This window comes from Purpureocillium takamizusanense, chromosome 1, assembly GCF_022605165.1.
Source record: "Purpureocillium takamizusanense chromosome 1, complete sequence".
NCBI lineage: Eukaryota > Fungi > Ascomycota > Sordariomycetes > Hypocreales > Ophiocordycipitaceae > Purpureocillium > Purpureocillium takamizusanense.
In genome coordinates this window covers 2294360-2312396 of record NC_063068.1, presented here as the reverse complement: position 1 = coordinate 2312396, position 18037 = coordinate 2294360, and the positions used below count along the sequence as shown (strand labels likewise).

At 61.0% G+C, this 18037-nt stretch overlaps 4 protein-coding genes across 4 annotated transcripts; 2 read left to right on the top strand and 2 right to left on the bottom strand.

Annotated features, from left to right (window-relative positions):
• The first annotated feature begins 187 nt into the window (after positions 1-187).
• On the top strand, positions 188-2284 carry JDV02_000748 (uncharacterized protein). Its single transcript, XM_047981593.1, has 3 exons — positions 188-1413; positions 1526-1756; positions 1875-2284. The coding sequence occupies exons 1-3, from the start codon at positions 580-582 to the stop codon at positions 2151-2153; spliced, it is 1344 nt and encodes a 447-aa protein (XP_047837553.1). The 5' UTR covers positions 188-579; the 3' UTR covers positions 2154-2284.
• A 680-nt stretch (positions 2285-2964) lies between these two features.
• Positions 2965-5272, top strand: JDV02_000747 (Tyrosinase). Its single transcript, XM_047981592.1, has 3 exons — positions 2965-4003; positions 4233-4369; positions 4445-5272. Exons 1-3 carry the CDS (start codon positions 3485-3487, stop codon positions 4707-4709), a joined length of 921 nt encoding a protein of 306 aa, XP_047837552.1. The 5' UTR covers positions 2965-3484; the 3' UTR covers positions 4710-5272.
• A 407-nt stretch (positions 5273-5679) lies between these two features.
• Positions 5680-7097, bottom strand: JDV02_000746 (uncharacterized protein; the record flags this gene model as incomplete). Its single annotated transcript, XM_047981591.1, has 2 exons — positions 5680-6388; positions 6517-7097. The coding sequence occupies 2 exons, from the start codon at positions 7095-7097 to the stop codon at positions 5680-5682; spliced, it is 1290 nt and encodes a 429-aa protein (XP_047837551.1).
• Positions 7098-14189: 7092 nt separating this feature from the next.
• On the bottom strand, positions 14190-17178 carry JDV02_000745 (uncharacterized protein). Its single transcript, XM_047981590.1, has 4 exons — positions 16508-17178; positions 16370-16444; positions 15298-16311; positions 14190-15235 (listed from the first exon to the last, which is right to left on the bottom strand). The coding sequence occupies exons 1-4, from the start codon at positions 16697-16699 to the stop codon at positions 14942-14944; spliced, it is 1575 nt and encodes a 524-aa protein (XP_047837550.1). The 5' UTR covers positions 16700-17178; the 3' UTR covers positions 14190-14941.
• Positions 17179-18037: the final 859 nt, after the last annotated feature.

The window sequence follows — 18037 nt, the reverse complement described above, 5'->3', positions numbered from 1 at the left end:
ACTCCACTGCTAACAAACCCACTGCAGCACGCGCGCGCACACCGCAGGACAAGGTAGCGAGCCTCCACTATAATTTAGAGGCCCTGCTGCGACATCGCAGCTCGTCGATTGGACGCGCCCGCCTACCCGCCCGCCCTCCACTGCATTTTCGCCCGACGCTACCCTCGGGAGGCGGCGTCGCGACAACCAAGTACGTAACGAGTTTAATATCCTTCATCCGCGTCTCCGCCTCGTTCTCGTCTCGCCTTGCCCACCCCAGCTTTCTGCGCGGCGAGCCCCTTGCGCGCTTTTTACCCTTTCCTTTGCTTCTTGGAAAACAGTCATCTATCCACTTGCGCGAATCCTGACCTGCCGTGCGGCCGTGACCTGTCGCTTCCACAGATTCCTTTTCTTTTGGCGCTCCGAAACGACGACCCCTGCGATCCAACGCGACCCGCACCCGCGCGACGGTGAGCGGTAAAAGGGGACTCTCGCATCCTGCTCCTGCTCGATGACGCTGCTCTTGCGCCTGGGACCACCCCGATAGCGCGACGGCGACGACCTTTTCCGACGACGACCGAGCCACATTATCGACCAAGAATGGCGGGCGCGAGGCCGCTCCTGTTCCTGTACCCGCAGCTGCTGAGGGCCGCTGCCAGGTCGCCGTACTCGTCGGCGACGGGGCCGCGAGCCTGGGACGCCGCGGCGGGCGCGACGTCGCGCGCCGGCAGGGCCAAGAGCTCGTTCGCGCCGCGGCATGGAAAGGGCGTCGAGCCGGCGGCCTGGGAGCAGAAGCAGAAGGAGGCTCAGGACCTGGAGCAGGAGCCCATCATGATGCCGCCGCCGCAACCGGCACCCGCACCGGCACCATCGCCGCCACAGCCGGCGGCGGCAAAGGATACTGATGCTACGACGACGTCGGAGGCGACCGTCAGCGCGAGCAAGGACGACGGTGAGGCCAAAAGCGACGGCGGACAAGTGGCCCCCGCGCCAGAGATGGAAGTGAGGGCCGGCACTGCGAGCGCGGCTACTTCGGGCGCCGAGGCGAGCAAAGACATTGAGGTTGAAGCGGGCAAGACGGATGTCGAGGATCGCGCCACCCGGCCGGAGCAGCAGCAGCAGCAGCAGCAACAACAACAACAACAACAGGGCAAGGGGAAAGAGGGTGACGACAAGGGCCAGCAGCGGCCATCGGGTCCGCTCGATGAGGTGCTGCTGATGCAGGCACCGGAGCGCATGCCGCCACAGCACCCGCACATGTCGCCGCCGCCGTACGTGCACCACTTTGACAGCTACTCGCTGGTCAAGCAGCTCCAGGATGGCGGCTACTCGCAGGAGCAGGCGACGACGGCGATGAAGGCGATCCGGACGCTGCTGGCGCAGAACCTTGACGTGGCGCAGAAGAGCCTCGTTAGCAAGAGCGATGTCGAGAACGTGAGCATCAAACCCTCCCTTTTCTTTTCGCCCCGTTTAGCGGAGCATATGCGCAAGACTCGTCATTGTGGCGCACAGAGAAGGGGACTGAAGCGACTGACGGAACGCACAGGAGACGTACTTGTTCACGGCAGCGTGCTCGGAGCTGGGCACCGAGATCAAGAACAACAGGAGGCTGCAGGACGAGCAGATGCGGCAGCAGAGGACGCACCTGCAGCACGAGGTGGACATTTTGACGCAGTCACTCAATCAAGAGCTGCTGACGCTGACGGACAATGTGCGTGGCATGTTCAACGACCGCAAAATGGCGGTGCGCGAGGAACAAAAGGCTGTTGACAGCGCGGTGAGTCCCCCCATATCCCCCTTTGTCATTGTCCCGCACGCTTCTTCTGGCGTTCGGGAAGTGCTCGGGGCCTCCCCGCTTCCCGTCTTGTACTACCGCCGCTAACACCAGAGGTCAGATCCAAGAGATCACGTACAAGATGAGCATCCTGCTCAACAGCGACTCCAAGTCGGAGATTGAGGGCGTGCGGTGGATCCTGATCCGGCGGTCGGTGCTGGGCATCATCTTCATGGCCATCTTGACGCTCGGGGTGCTGCGCTACGCGACATACACGCGGCAGCAGCGCAAGGAGGAGGCGGACCGGCGCCGCCGGGAGAAGGAGAAGCTGCGAAAGGACGGCGGCAAGACGGACCACAGCGCGGCGGCGGATGCGGCGGCCATTCTCGCGGCCAACTGAGGGAGGTACTGCGTGGCGAATCATACCCGACACGATACGCCTTTGCGCATGAATGCAGCGCATGATGTATATACATAGATGGGTAGATAGATGTCCGGAGGACGACACTGGCAGTTCGGTCAGACGGTGGCATCATCTCGTCCTCCCCTTTCGCTTGCTGCTGCGGCGACGTCTTACGTGTCTGCCGCTCCGCCTTTTTGTCGTCCAGATACGCGATCCCGTCGGGATTCTCACCCGCCCATGAAGAAAAATGAAAAGGGGGTGTGCGCGCATCGGGAATCAACATGCCTGTTGTCTCGTGGCCCTGCAAGCCACGTTTCTTGGCTGGCGACCCAGCGGCAGCCAGCCGTTCTTCGCGCACCACCCCCCCTTCCCTTCCCTCCCTGCCCTCCTCCCTCAGTCCCTTCTTCCCTCTCTCCGCATGGGGACCATGAGGCTGGGCAAGAGGCCTTGGCAGCTTTCCCAATCCTGCCCAGTGGGCCCCCCCATGCCGTCCCGAGATGGGTTTAACGCTCGGGGTTTGGGGTCGCCGCCGATGCCCGTGTGTCCATGTGCGGAAGGGGAAGGAGGGCGGGGAGGGGGAGCGCCGCGCCGGGTCGGGTCACTGACGTTGTGCCTGGGCCGGCCGGTCCGTCGGGGACGGGCGGCGCTGACGGACCCGCATTTTCCCCTTCTGTCCTCTCTGCGGGCCCCCCGGTGATGATGCGGGAGGGTACCTTGCGGGACGCGTCACGTGCTCACGCTGCTGGACGATCGCGACCCCGCGTCGTTGAGACGCGTCGGGCGGAGGGGAGGGAGCTGCAGCTCCCAACGACAGGACAGGACAGGCCGACTCCATTCTCCCAGCAGACTATCTGTACACACCCGACAAGCTTTTGCATGCTGAACTGAACCAACGACGATACGTACGTCCAACAAAATCGCGTCCTTCTTTTTTTCCCTAATATATTCCTACTCTCTCTTCGACTCTTCCTACCATCACGATAACAAGGGGGGCGAAAACAAGAGGCGCGTCCCAAAGCCAGCCCGCTGCGATTGTGACCGACGGTCAAAGAAAAACAAACAAACACACGAGACCAGCGCGACTCGAGACGACCTTCGGTCGCGATACAGTGGTGGACACTGCTGGGGGAGAGCCGCCGCCCGTCCGCCCGCCCCTGCGGCACGGATTTGGCTTGACTGCAGAGAAGGGAAAGGGTCAAGGGGGAGAGAACTCAAGGCGCGCACGCGCGCCAGAGAGAGAGAGAGAGACGGAGAGACGGAGAGGGAAAAGCGCGAAGAAAACAGCCGCCCGAGGGCCGCAAGAGGGAACGACAACGACGGACGCGACCATGGTCGATGCGGGAGACGACGATGCGCCGGCGCCTACAGTGGCCGGAGCGACGTACGACGCCGCGCAGCAAGGCGTGGAGGCGGCGCCGGCGCAAGGACGGCGACACACCCAAGGAGCCTCGGAGCAGCAGCAGCAACAACAACAGCAGCAGCAAGGAGGAGGATCGCGTCGCCAGTCAGCCGCCGCCGCCGCCGCCAGCGACAGCAACACCAGGTCCCGGGAAGAAGAAAGAGTAGAAGAAAGGGTAGACGAAGGACACAATCAAGAGCAGCAGCAGCAGCAGCAGAATCAGGGCCCAGACTCGCCGCCGCTGCCGGCGCGGCACGCGGCCGCGGCGCCCGGCCCGCGCGCCTCGCGCCTGCACGACATCTATGCGCAGGCGCTCGGCCACACGCTGCGCCGGCTCGCCGCCTGGGACAGCTTCGCGGGCTGCTACCCGACGGTGGCGGCGCGCGCCGAGCCCATCCTGCGTCAGGTGCAGGGCCAGATGGTGGACAAGATGCGCGAGAAGTGCGAGGTGAGTTTTTTTCATTCTTTCTTTTGGTCCTGTCGCTGTCGGCGGCGGTGGTGTTGATGTTGTTTGGCCTTCTGCGTTCTCACGTCCAATATATCCCCCTTCCCTCTTCTCACTTCTTCTCCCCCACTAAGAGAATACGAAAAATGGTTATGCGAATCGAGGGCGCGAAAGAAATGTGCACAAAACCCCCCCCCCCGGCGTTGCTGACTCGCCGCCTACCCGTCCGCAGAAGGAATTCGAAAACATCCTCGCCGCGAGGCACGTCGTCCCCAGCCTGAACGAGCTCGAGAGCCTCATCGCCGACGCTTCCTCCCGTCGCGCCGACGCAGCCTCCACCTCTGGCGACGACACCCCCAAGCCCACACCGTATGTGCTGCCCTGCCCCCTCCTGCCCCTCTCCTAGCCGCTGAGAACCCCCATCGCTCACGTCCGTCCACCCAGGCCGCACCTCCTCCCCCCCGAGGCCATCCTCTCGGCGCACCTCGCCCCCGCCCTCGCCCCGCACCAGTCCCTCCTCAACGCCCGCCTGCAGACGTCGCAGGGCCGCAACGCCCTCCTCGCCGACGAGGTCCGCCGCCAGCGCGCAGACGTCGAGGCCCTGCTCGCCCGCCTAGAGGCCGCCGTCGATGACGTCCGCGGCGCGAATGCCGCCCTCGGCGCCGTCGCCGAGGACCTCGCCGCCGAGTCCAGGCTCGCCAATGTTTGACAAGACCCGATGCGTGGGGGTTCAGTGGGTGGCTGGATGGATGCTGGCGGCTGCTGTATTGCGAATGCTTAAAGGCTTATTTATTATTCCTTTCCAGTGCGCCCATCAACGTCACATGAAGAGCGGCCTGTTTCTTCATGCATTGGATTATTGGCAGGGCGCTACCGCAGAGGCGAGCCGGATCTAATTGTCGGCACGCCCGACCCCGGTTGGTGTAACGCGAACGGGTTATACAGTGTAGGACGGTTATCACGAGATTGCTACGGCTCTGCTACAGGGAATTCGGCGTACAGCCGCAAAAGCCGTTCGGCTCGGGCGCGGATTTATACCCAGGACACAATTTGATTCACACATCATCACGCGACGTCGACCATTGTCCCGGCTTCAAATGCCTTCCTCAAGTGGTTTCCGTTTCGTCCTCTGAGCGGACCGCTCCTCCGGCCAATACGATACAGATGCGGCGGCCACAGTGCCTGACCATTGACGCACAGGTTTCTCCAGGATCCAATGCTGCTACAGAGGGGCCAACCCTGGTGTACAAACCGTACACGCGCAAGAACTCCATCCATGAAGCGACATCCTGCCGCCAAGTATAATGACAATGCTGTTTCCGTTCACGCCGCATCCCATGCATTCAAAACAAGCGTCCAGGGTTACTGCTTCCGCAGTTCACTGCTGGACATGAGAGGCGTCGAACGAGGAGGAACGATCTAGGCGCGGTGCCTGCGTTCCCCAAGCGTAACCTCACCATATATTCAACCACCCAAAACCCCACCACCATCGTCTTCCGAGTTTTGTCTTCGTCCGTCCTGGGTATAGTCGTTCATAAATTCACGCCGCTACTTTTCCGTCATGCCGCTGGAGTGACGACTCCGCAAATCTACTCATCCAGTGGGTGAGAAGATGGGTCCATTTCATGCGGGTGGGACTCGAACGATCCCATTCGCCGTCAGTATGAGTGTGAGGACTTCTAGATCCTCGAGTTTTCGGTGTGAATAACCTGCCAAGGCCCGAAATAATCGATCTCGCCGTAGTTTGGTGGCAGGACGCGCACCATTCTCCCTGTACCCCAGTCCACGAACCATTGCTTGCCTTTGCTGATAATGTAGTTGGACTTCCGAGGGCTGCGGAAGAGCAGATTGCTGTAGCACAGCTTGGCGTATAGCAGGTCGTGAGCGCTCGACCACTTGTGTTCGGGGAACCACTTGCCCGTGTGCGGGTCGACGGAAGGGTTCGGATACGTTGTGGTGCTCATCCGCCGCGGCGGCCCAATCCTAGATGGCCCACCTACGACATCGGTTGGTTGCGAAGTCGACGGCGATGGCGTGGAAGACTCTCCCTCAGACACAACTTCCGTTGGGGGTGAGATTTCCGATGGCCGTGACGGGGCCCGCACGAGGGTGCCGCCAGAAGATGAATCCTCACCCACTGACTGGGCGTCGTTACCCTGTGTCGGAATGGCTGCGTAGCCTGGCAAGGCTGGGGACTGGCCTTGATACCAGCGGATGCGCTGTACTCTGGGGATAGACATGTCACGCGGGAAATCCCTGTCGTCGATAGGTGCGGCCACATCGATCGCGGCGAAGAGACACTCGAGCCATTTGACAAAGGTGCCGAGTTCAATGCACGACAGTAGAAACTGGTCCGTCTCGGCACGTATTCGAATCACGTATCGACGCCTGGACTTCTGTCAGCTGTTGATGCCCCCTTGCGTGGTTCTGTGCGAGTAAGCGCGAAACACTGTGCATGCTCGCATGTTGCCCAGCACATCTGGCATTGAGATATGTGAGAGGTTATGAAGACTTACTTGGTGTAGTCTGCGGCGATGCCAGCATCAGCGTGCAACAGACTGTAGCTCTTCTCAAGCTTTGCCTTTCGCACCCAGGGGGGGTTATCCGGGCATATCGTTGGTCCGTCTCGTGTTTTGCCCCATCCCCAATCTTTCTTGACGTTGTAAACGTTGAGAGCTGTGCCATTAAGGGTGACAAAGACGGTGTGCCAGTGGCGATCTTCGGCTCTTCTTGTCGTATTTTCGATCTCGTGTTTCTTGGCAAAGACGCCCTCGATGCTGACAGTGCTCTGGTAGTTGGGCAGTTGCTCGGTGCCTTCGTCATCTCCTTCGTACACGGCTTCCTGTTGCAACCCCAAGGTCTCCTTTATCTTGGACTTCTTCTTCTTCTCGCGCTTCTTTCCCTGGCTGTTGTGGGCGCGGCTAGGCTCAGGAGAGCCGGGCCGATAAGGCGGCGGTTGTGATGGGCGTCGTTGAGGGGCACTCATGATCTGGTTGTAGTAGATGTCCTCCTCCATAGAGTAACGCCGCCGGAGAGGCGGCGTGGGTTTTGGCGACGAATGTCCATCCTCTTCGGCCGAAGTGTCAGGGGGTTCCATGGCGGCGGAGCCAGCTTATATGTGCCGACTGCTCACCCAGTGAAACTGGCGGAGCAGCGGCAGCCGGAGCGACAGAAACAAGAGGGCTGACGGAAGCGGCAGACAGACGAGACGTCAGTCTGCTACGCTACCTTGGCCGGTCGGGGGTGTGTAACTCAGAAAGCTTCGAAAGAGGAGTCTCCCTAGCTCAAGTCGAGATAGAGCATCTACTCATAACGACCCGCTTGGCAGCATAATGGGTCACCGGGCAGCGATTGTGAGAAAAACAAGGTGAGGCGTGCCCATGCAGCGTGAGGAGCGGGCGAGAAATGGACCCGTACCCAGAGTGAGCTCGCCGAGGGGGGTGCCCTAGGTAGTCCACGGGGGGAGGTGGTTGCAGTGCGGCGGCTCTTTTGTTAGTGTCGATGGAACCCACAGAAGAAATGGACGCTCGGGTGGGAACCGCGATGGCGACGAAGGCACGCAGGAGACACGCAAGGCAGTGAGTGGCTCACTGGACGAGGTGGTGAAGCTGGAACGGTCGCACCTTTACTGGGTCGGGGGTGGGGGGCGAGGCGGGTATGTAAGCTTTGAGAGGTTGAGGGATGATGAGTGGCCGCAGGCCCAGACGAGGATGAACGAGGACGAGGGCGCGGGAGGAACGGCGCCGCAGCGGCAGATGGACAGCAGGATGACCCTAATGCGAGCAACCAGGGGGAGGGGGGGCGTGTCCCTGGGAATGCGAAAGAAGTGCGACTGCGACCGAGGAGCCTTTGACGGAGGAGAGGAACCTGATGAGTGAGCTCGCTGGCAGGCGTGTGGTGAGAATGGAGTCGGGGTTGAGACGAGAGAGGACTGCGTGCGCGGTGGTGCAGGACGATCCAAGGTGATGCCGGATGTGGAGCCCGTGCAGCTGGGGCGGCTCCGAAGAAGCCTTTTCTCCGTAACGGGCAGAGAGTTCAAAAGGGCGTGCGTCAGACAGATGACGAAGTCTAGTAGTCGGGGAACTTTAGACCCGTATGGTCATGGTCAGGCAGGCAACGCGGGCGAATGTGACTCGAGAGGGCGCGGGACCAAGTGCCGCGATCGACGGGTACAGTAACCCTATGTTTCGCGTGAGCGGACCTGAGTGCGCTGGCGATTCCGCTATATCCGGAGACGGTTGCACCAGACGAGTCGAGTTGACGAGGTTGTTGTTCGCCAGACGAACAATACTATGCGAGGCGACGGGGTCTGCATCTGTCAGTCAATCGCGGTGGTGGCGGCGGCGGCGGCGGCAATTCGTTAGCAGAGGCGCAGCGAAACGGTTCGCCTTGGCGGGCTCTTTGCAAATGGAAACGGTTCTGGAACCCAGCTGGACGGCCCTTTTGAGCGAGACCAAGGGAGATGGGCCACCACCAAAAGGCCCGTGGTGAGCCAGCGCCCGGAGATCAGCGCTCGACAGAGGCGCGCACTATTCCTAGACGCGGAAAAGGGGGGCGTGGGCAGCGTGGGGTGGGCAGACGGAGAGGCGGCCTGTGTCTTGCTTGGTGCGAACTTTCCGTGCAGTACCTGGCCGTGCCCAAACCAAAAGACGAGCGGCGGCGGCGGCGGCGGCGAGAGCAGCGCGGTGGTCGGACGGACCGGCCGGGGCCTGGCCTGGCATGGATGCCCATGCTGGTGCTCGTGGTGGTGGTGGTGGTAGTAGTAGCAGCAGTAGTAATAAGTTTTGGGGTGCGGGTGCCTTGGATGAAGACCGACGGACGCTGCCAATTGCGTCTGATGCTTTCTTCGTCTTGTGTGCGGTGCGTGCGTGCGTGGTTGCGTGGGTGGTGCCCACACCCAAAGGTCCCTCCAAAAGGCGCAAGTGGGGGAAGGCCCGGGGCCCGGTCGGTTCGGCGCTCGTTGCCATTCGCGCTGCGGAGGGCATAGTTCCCACTGATGGGCGCCGAAGAAACGGCGACTGGCGGGCTGGCCGACTCTGGCTGACGCTGCGCTATTCCATGGCTAGCAGGTGCCACGCGGGGGGGTGGAGGGGGTGTGGCAGGGAGTGAGGCGAGACGAGGGGGGGGGGGGGGGGGGGGGGGGGGGGGGGGGGGGGGGGGGGGGGGGGGGGGGGGGGGCAGATGTAACGGGGGCTGCCTTGCTCGTCTGTAGTTGTCATGTCGCCGATGCCGAGCGCTTTGGTTGCTGATGATGGAGGACGAGGCGTGACAGACGGTGCGGTGCAGTCAAACAATAACGGACACGAGTCGATCGAGTGTGCAACATGGCTGCCAGAAGGGGGACGACGAGGCGAAGGAATAGCTATGAAACTTCAATGTTGTTTGAAGGAATCGGGGGCAGTGGCATGCGTCCCTGCCTGAACTCCCGTCAGGAACTTTGGACGTGGAAGCAACGCCCGGGCGACTTTTTGTCAGCGTCGTTCCTTCCGGCTAGTTGCTGCACTGCACCTGCCCGGGATTCACAGTACGGTACGGTACGGTACGGTACGTGTACAACAGAGGTAGCACTAACATGACGCGGCAAGGTGGCACAAGAGATGACTTGCTTTGATGCGAGCAAAGACAACTTCAAGGTAAGATTGGCGCTTTGATAGCAGCAACTGTCTTGGGTCAAGATATCTCAAATGCGCCCGTAACAGAACAGAGTCTTTTCGTGCACAGGGCGGCGATATGCATACCTATCAACAGGGCAGGCGGCTTCCCGCAGCATTCTTTCTTACAGTGCGGTTGGTGCGCCATTGTGCAGCAAAGTAGCACGACAAACCCTGCAGGGACTTTTTGTCTGCGCGTATAAAATACTATACCTTAGGTACTTTGTGCGTACTACAGGTAAGGTACTACTAGGTAGGTAGGTAGTATATAGTGCCTACTTCGTACCTACTCCGCCGGCTGCGCTCCTTCCTCGGCGGCTCCTCTGGGTCGCGTTGCTCGTACTGGGCCAAACGCCATAACCTCTGATGAGAAGGCACAAGCCACCAAGTACCTGCCTCGCCGTCTGCGCGCTGCAGTGGTACTTTGTCCATTACCCGCCGCGTCACGGGACCACCAAGAAAGGACAAGACGGAGGGAAAGGGGAGGCGGCCTTGTCCCCTCGCGATGGCTTCATCTATCCTTGTGCCTGCACTTCTCGCCTGCCGGTGCTTCTTCGCCTGCTGCAAAGCATCCATGCCATCGTGCTTTGCTCGCCCGCCCGCACACCCACCTGCTTTTTCTTCACCGGACAAAGCGAAACACACCAGCCTGCGACCAATGCCACGCCAAAAGGGCACCCCAAACCGTCCAAAACGGGACGGACTGTCGCCAGCCAGTGGGAATCGTGCCCTGTCCCCCTCGCTCTGGGCTCGCTTCTCCTGCAGCCACACCCCCCGCATCTCAGACTCATTCGGGAACTTTTGACGGCCTGGCCGGGCCTGGCATGGCACCGCACCTGGCGGTCGTACTGGTACCTTTGAAGCGTGCCAGCCTTCCTGACGCCGGAGCTGCGACTGAGGCACCGCCAGCTGTGCCTCGTGGCAACGAGCTGTGGCACACAGCTGTGGCACAAGCTGTGGCACAAGCTGTGGCATGCACAAACCTGCTGCTGCTCGCCGGTGTCCTCGGGGGTAAAACTGCCAGGCTCCGTCAGTCACAAACAAGCAAGAGAGGCGCATGGCTCGGAGTGAGACGATGGCGTCGCCTTGGTAAGCTCGCCCCTCGTAAATCCCGTTTCGTCCCCGCAAGCAACACCGCAGACTGCGCATGACTGGCTACCTACTTCGTCCATGTTGACTGACTTGACTGTTTGCGCTGGCCTTGATTTGGGTGCCGCCGCGACGCGCCCTGCAGCAAAGCGTCGGTCGTCGCGGCCCCCCGAGTCTGTCTGTCTCTCGCATTGGCCCAACGTGTCCGCCGCCTGCCGGCAACCCAAGTTGCGAACGGGCAGGTGAGGTTGCGTCGTGCCAGTATCGCCGCAACCCCGTCCTGCCCGCGCGGAGGACACAGCTTCAATAGGCATGGCACCACGGGCAAGTTGAGAAAGAGCCTCGAATCTCCGTCTTCCGATCTCTTGGCCTTTCGATTCACCCGGCGACAGGACCGCCCGCCGCTGCCATTTTTAAGCCATTGCGTCGCCGCCGACCCACAGCGGCGCATTTGCGCGTTGGCCGACACCCCTTTCGGCGCACACCTTGCCGAATCCCTGCTGCTCCCCCAGAGACCAGGGGGGTGGGCGTTTGCTCTCTCGCATCTTGCCTGTCTGTGTTGTGCAACGCGGTCTGCCCTCTGTGTGCCCATCCCTGGAGGAGCCGAACCCGACGAGGCGGCGGCGACGGCGGCGGCAGCGGCAGCGGCCACCTCCCTCCCTCCCGGCCGATACGGAGGACCGCGTTCCCCGTGGTCGGGTCCGCCGGATACTGGCTGGCGCAGGCAGCCCGCAGGCTGTACGCATTCTCTGCTGACCGCAGCACGAGTCAGGAACCAAGCACCTCCTTGCCAGACACCCTGCGGGGAGCCGAGAGCGCAGCCCCTGGACGCGGCGACGACGGAGCTGACTGCGTACAGAAGGGTGCCCGACAAGCGCACATGAACTGCCTCTTGTGTAATCCGACTTGATGGCCAAACATGGATGACAGCAGGGACACCATCAATGCTGCACCACTTGTCCCCGACGTACCAACCGATGACCTGCCGCAAACGTGCGAGGTGCCTGCGCGTCATGCTGTGGCCGCGATGAGCCCCCCCCCCCCCCAGATCGTACCAAGCTGCATTGGACCGAGTCAAGGACAGCAGCCTCGGTTCTTCATGCGCCCTCTGCGGCGCGGATCCCAGCGGGAACGGCATCACGGGTACCATGTTCGAAGTAACAAGACGATGCTGCGTAGTAACTCTTCGCCTGCACATGCCCCCCTACAAGGGCCATCACGATCTCTGGCTTCTACTTCTCGCCAGCCAGTTGGTTGCATTGTGATGTCAGGCGCTGTGCGACCCGCAGATCTGATAAACTGTGCCAGCAGCCGTCCCCGTCTTCTTGGCTGCCGGTTGCGTGAGCCGGAGAGGCTCGCGCCATCCATCTTGGCAAGATTGCCTTGGCCTAGGCACACGAATCTGTCTGGGCAAGTTGATCGGCACGTCCCGCCATCAGGCCAGGCAGGCTCGATTCCAGGGCTCACCCAAGAAAGATGCGCGCTTTGCGACCCCAGGCTTACGTACCCAGTTCTGTCGCTAGGCCGCTGACTGATGAGGACGCCATTTGGTGCGAACCATCCCACACACGCCCCTCCTCTCCGTACATACATAGTACGTATCGAAGCCAACCACTGCTCTCACCCGGCACGTGCCGCGAATCTGGGTCTCTATCACTCAATATTGCGACTGGGCTTCTCACCTAAGCATCAAAGTAAAGTCTTCGTCCTATCACGGCGCGGAGAAATCGGTGCCATCGTGTCATCCAAGAACCCTTGATTCCGCTTTGGACATGATCTATGAGGGGCTTATAAACACAGGTGTACAGTACATGTGTCACAACTCAAGAAGACTCTGAGAAAACAATTACACCCAAGCCGCGCTATCGCTGGTATCCCGCCCCGGTCATCGGTTGAAGTTGAGACCGCGTCCGCTTCAAACGCCTGGTCCCGCCGCCACCAGCAGACAAAGGGGCCGCTCGCGTTCTCTCGTTGCGCCGTCACTGGAGCTGCCGGGCCCGATTCGGGTGCTGTACCCTGTCCGGTCCGTCGGCCGGGCTTCGACCAGATTCATTGCTTCTGTAACGGCCTTGGAGGCAAAAGTAGACGGTACATACCTGCCACCTCCTCATCGTCACTGACGACGGTGTCCTCTTGCTTGGAGACAAAAGTGCTCTGGGGATCCACTGGTACCTCTGAATCAGGCACCTTCTGTGGCACTTGTTGTTGGCCGTCACCGTCACGGGCGAAGAAGCGCGCGGCGGGCAGCGGGGTTGGGCTTGAGCTGAAAGAAGGAAAGGGGATGGCGGGCTCCACTGCTTCTAGAAGGACTCGCCGTTGAGTTTCCCAGGTCGAGACTACGGAGAAATACTGACCACAGACCCCGCGAGGCGCTTGCAAGCTGTACCCATACTGCTTCGAAGCTGTGATGACACGGAGGGTGGCCCGGGTTCGTCTCGTGAAGCGACGGCCAGCTCCGCAGCCGCCACCGCCACCCCGCTTGCATCCCATCATAAGTAAGTAGTACGAAGTAGGTACGTACGCGAAAACTAGAAGCGCTCCGACGTGGGCCCGAGTCTGGCCTCGCTTTGTTTCTCTTTCTCTCTGTTGTTGGCTCCTTGGAGCGGGCAAAGCGCCGCGCCAGGCCAGAGAGGGGGGAAATTCGGAACTCCGAGAACGAAACACACAAAAAGCGGACGGATGGCCTTACTCTTATTTACGTCGCGGAGCGGGGCGGGGCGGGGGCCGGATGATGACCCTTCCCTCGCGCCGTTGTTGTTGTGCTGCTGCTGCTGTCGTCGTTGGTGTTGCTGTTGGCTGGGTCTGCGTTGAACCTCCGCTCTGCTTCGTTGCTGTACAGTACTACCACGGCGGCCTCACACACATGCGCAAGCGGCCAGCCTGGCTGTTGTTGGTTCTTTGTAGCTCTCTCACTCCCCGCCGTGCTGTACTGTGCTGTCTAGGCTACAGTACAAGTATTAGTAGTATAGAGTCCACCAATGGTGGCAGCAGCAGCACATCCCAAAGCCTGCGCGGGACATGTCTCCCCTTGCCGTCTCCTCCTCCTCCTCCCTGGGAGGACCTCGCTCAACGGACTCACGCACCGATATGGGGCCCGAGAACGCGGGTCACCTCCCTCTCCCTCCCTCCCCATCTCCCTCCCGTCTTTCTTAGTTGTCGCAAAGATGGGTACAGTACATACGGATGTATGTTATTTGCACCGTCCTGACCTTGCCTCTCGTCCTCCTCTCCCGATCCCCTCATGCACCTAGCGCAACGCATATAGTACGACGTACCTCGTATGCATGTGCGGCCTTTACTCACACGTTTCGTGCGACGACTGTAGACGTAACAGAGCCTTGTGACTGACCTGTGTTGGATATTCGACGGTGACGCAAAATACCCACCACCAACAAGGTCAAAACACGAGAGCATGTCCGATCATATGTGTAACTTGCCCGAGCGGTACTGTGGTACTGTAGCATGTACTGTACATCAATTACAGGCCCTGGCGGTCAGTCGTCGGGGTCGACCAATCTGATATACATACTTCCTCCTCCTCCCCGTCTTCCCCCACGCGTCCGGCGCCGACTTTTTCCCTCCCTCGCCATAAAGTAACGTACAGGCGCACGGAATCCCAACTAACAATAGCTTCTCACGCCCGGTATTGACGCACAAGCAGCCTCGACTCTGCTGCCCGCCGTGCCAATGCTACTGGTCGCTTCTTCTCTTCGTGACGACATCGTCCCTCATACCCGGTAAGGAAATGTACACGTCTCCCCCATCCTTGAATCCTACCCCTATTTGCTCTCCATCGCATGCCTCACTCTGCCCTGCGATATCATTAAGGAGCGCCGTCGCAGCCATCGACTAGACGGGACTCCCAGACGACACTCCAGGGGGGCTCGCCAGCCCACGTAACAAATGCACATCAAGCAGCGCAATGCAGTGAGAAAACAAGACCGAGAATCAAAACCCGATGCAATCCCGACCTTGGCGCCGGCTCCAAACATGGCTCCGGCCCCAGCTCAAAAATAACTCCGATACCCCGCCCCTCTTCATCTTTTGCCGCCGTCTGCCGTCCGGGGTGTGTGGGCGTAGCCGTCCCGTCATGTCCAGAGCTCTCGTCTTGACGGTGGGAGACTCACCGACGACCAGCCCCACCCGTTCCTCAACTGATGCCCGCCTAGTTCACGAGCGCTGTAGGCCTTGTATGCTTCACCTAGGCATTGTTCGCCTGTGAGCCGCCGCGAGTGCGGGCGATGCCACCACGGCCGCGGTTCTGGCCGGAGTAGTTACCACGCGAGCCCTGTCCGCCGCCGCGCTGGCCGTCGAAGCCACCACGTCCGCGGCCCGACGCATTACCCCGTCCGGATCCGTAGCTGCTGCCGCCATAAGCAGTCGACTTGGGGCGACGCGGCTCGACGATGATGTTCTCGCCATTGACAACATGGGGGTTGGAGGCGACGGCGGCCTGATATCCCTCAATCGTCTTATACTCGACGAATGCGCAGTTCTAGCAACTGGTCAGCGACTGCAACAAGGTTTGGTTGTTTATACAGGGCGGTGTATCCATACCTTCTGGCGGTTGATGTCAAAATAAGTCAGCTCGCCATGAGCGGCCAGGGCGCTGCGAAGGTCCGCATCCTGGACCTTCTCCGTCACATACTTGACGTAACCCATCGTACCCTCCTTCTCGACGATGTTGCCAGAGATGGACTGGGGTCGGTTCTGGCGCTTCGAGTCAGCGCCAGCAGTCTGCCATCCAGACGCCTCCTTCGCAGGAGCGGCCTCGGCGGCGGGCGCCGGGGCGATGGTCTGCTGGGGCGCGGGGGCGACCGGGGTGGCGGCCGGAGCAGCAGCCGGGGCAGGGGCTCGGCTCTGGGTCTGAGCCGGAGGCGTGGCGGTCTTGGGGAGGGGAACAACGGGACGAGGCCCAGCGGCAGCGGCGGCACGGCTGGCCCAGGTCATGGGCTTGAGGGGCGCGGCGGGCTCAGCGGGGGGAGCGGGCTCGGCCGGAGGCGCAACAGGCTTCGAGACTGGAGTCGGGCTCGGCTCATGGGGGGTCTCGACCTCCTTGGCGTCCTCCTCGGCAAGCTCACGCGCCGCAGCGTCGGCGTCGGCGGCCGGGACGGCCTCGACCTTGGACTCGGGAGCCTCCTCCTCAGCAACGTCGCCGCCGTTGACGGTGACGTCGGTCTTGGTCGCCTCCTCGAGCTTCAGGTCAACGACAGCAGCATCGAGGTCAGCGGCCTCCTCCTTGGTGGCCTCCTTCTCGGGCTCAGGCTCAGCCACAGGGGCAACAGCAGGCTCAGCGGCAGGCTCGGCCGCAGGCGCCTCAACGACGGGCTCGGTAGCCTCCTCCTCGATGTCCTCATTGATATACCTCAGTATATCGTTGAGCACAAAGTAGCCCGAGGGCTGTTGGGCCAGAACAAAGGTCTGCACAAACTTCTTGGGCTCGGCAGCTTTGTTGGAGGTCTCACCAATGACCTGGATGACAATATTCTCGAAGGACGCCTGCGAGTCGACGTTGGAGACGCGAACTTTGCAGTCGTGGAAATCGAGCTGCTTGATGCGCTCCTGGATGGCCTAGAAGGGTGTCAACGAAAAGCCAACGAGGGGAGTTTGGAGCCGAGTGAAGACGTACCTGGCGGCCGACGGAAACGTTGGCTAACTCGGCCTCGAGACCGTACACGAATTGGGAGCGTTTGCCGTAGAAAAGCTAGAAGGCGATGCGTTAGCCAAGCAGTGAAACAAGGCGCATTGGAGAGGTTGGACAACGTACGTGAAGCTTCTCGGGCGACTTGCTCAGGGTGGTGTAGTACTGCTCGACAAAGTACCAGCCAACCTCATCCTTGGAGAGGTTGCTGTTTCCCGCGGCGTTGGCGGCAGCATCACCCGGGGTAGCCGTAGCGGGATACTGCTCGGCCTGGGCCTTGTACTGCTCCTGCTGGATGAAGCTGCCGTTGGTGGCCATTTTGTCGTTGTCGGAGAAACTGGGCTAGGTCGAAGGAGCGTGGGGGGATGCGCAACAGGAAGCAGATGCGAACAAAGAAGGGCGCACGAACGCGTCGACAAAGGGGTATCAATGGGGAGGGAAAGGAAGATGATGTGGGCCAACGTGTGAGGCTTGGGGTCCGTGGCGAGGAGCAGCGTCGCTGGGAGCCTTGGAGAGGGCGGTGGGCGGCGGGAGGAGTAGGACGAGGTGGTGATGAGTTGTGGTCGTGTGTCGGGACCCGATGACACTAGTGCGGGAGCGAGGCCGGGAGAAACTGGCGGAAACGGCTCGGGAGGAGCGGAAGTCGCGGACAGAGAGGCGAAGGGAGAAGCAGGGAGACTGATGGCGGAAAGGAGGGGGCCTCTTCGTGTGATGCTCGGGAGGATGGAGAGAGAGGGAGGAGGGTTGCTGAAGTGCAGTGAAGCCGCAATGGGTTGTGGTGCGTTGTTGGGAGGAGGTGGAAGGAAAGGCAGGAAAAAAATAACACAAAGTGCCTGGCAGGCTGGCAGGGTGGGTTTGGGCGGCGGCAAACTTAGGTAACATCCACTCTGCACATTCTGGAGGGGGCAGGCGAGCTTGGTGGTGGTAGGTAGTCCGGTGGTGGTGGCGGCGACCGAGCTACTAACCTGGGTACCTAGGACAGGCCATGATGTCTAAGGTACAGCACTGGACGCACTAACAGGCAGGTACCTGGCCAAGGTAGCGCGTGTAGGTAGTACCAGCCGGGTCCGTGTGAGCGGCCAGCTCGTGCTCCTCCATCCTCCCCCGGCTGCTGCTGCAATGATACGTACTATATCAGGTAGTATTTCATGAGGGACCCAAGATTCTCTCCCGTCTGGTACGTATATTGTACTTTGCACTTCCACGGTGCAGGGCAGGGCAGAGCAGTAGCACAGTGCACTGCGGTGCTGCACGAGGCTTCGAAGCGTAGGGTAGGTAGGGTAGGGTAGTAGCCCGCCGCCAGTGGCCTTGGAGGATGCCGCCCTTGGTCCGTGCACCCTTTTTGCAACCGGGAAGCTGGGGTTCGCGCGTGCGAAGTTCGGAGCGGAGGAAAACTGGTGGCCCCCCCCCCTTGAAATGGCTAATAGGGTACGTACCCGGAGGGCGACGGTGGAGACGGCAGCGCGAGACGAGGGACGAAATGGAACAAATAAATGCAGTTCTTCCCTCCAGGCGGCCTGCTAGGTAACTGGGCACGTCCCCAAAACCATCAAGTTGTCCTCCGACTGATCTACGCGATTACGCATTGCCGAGGACGTCTAGAGTGGACGCTGGCTGGTTCGAATAGGTATAACTTTCAGGCTCCCATACTGGCTA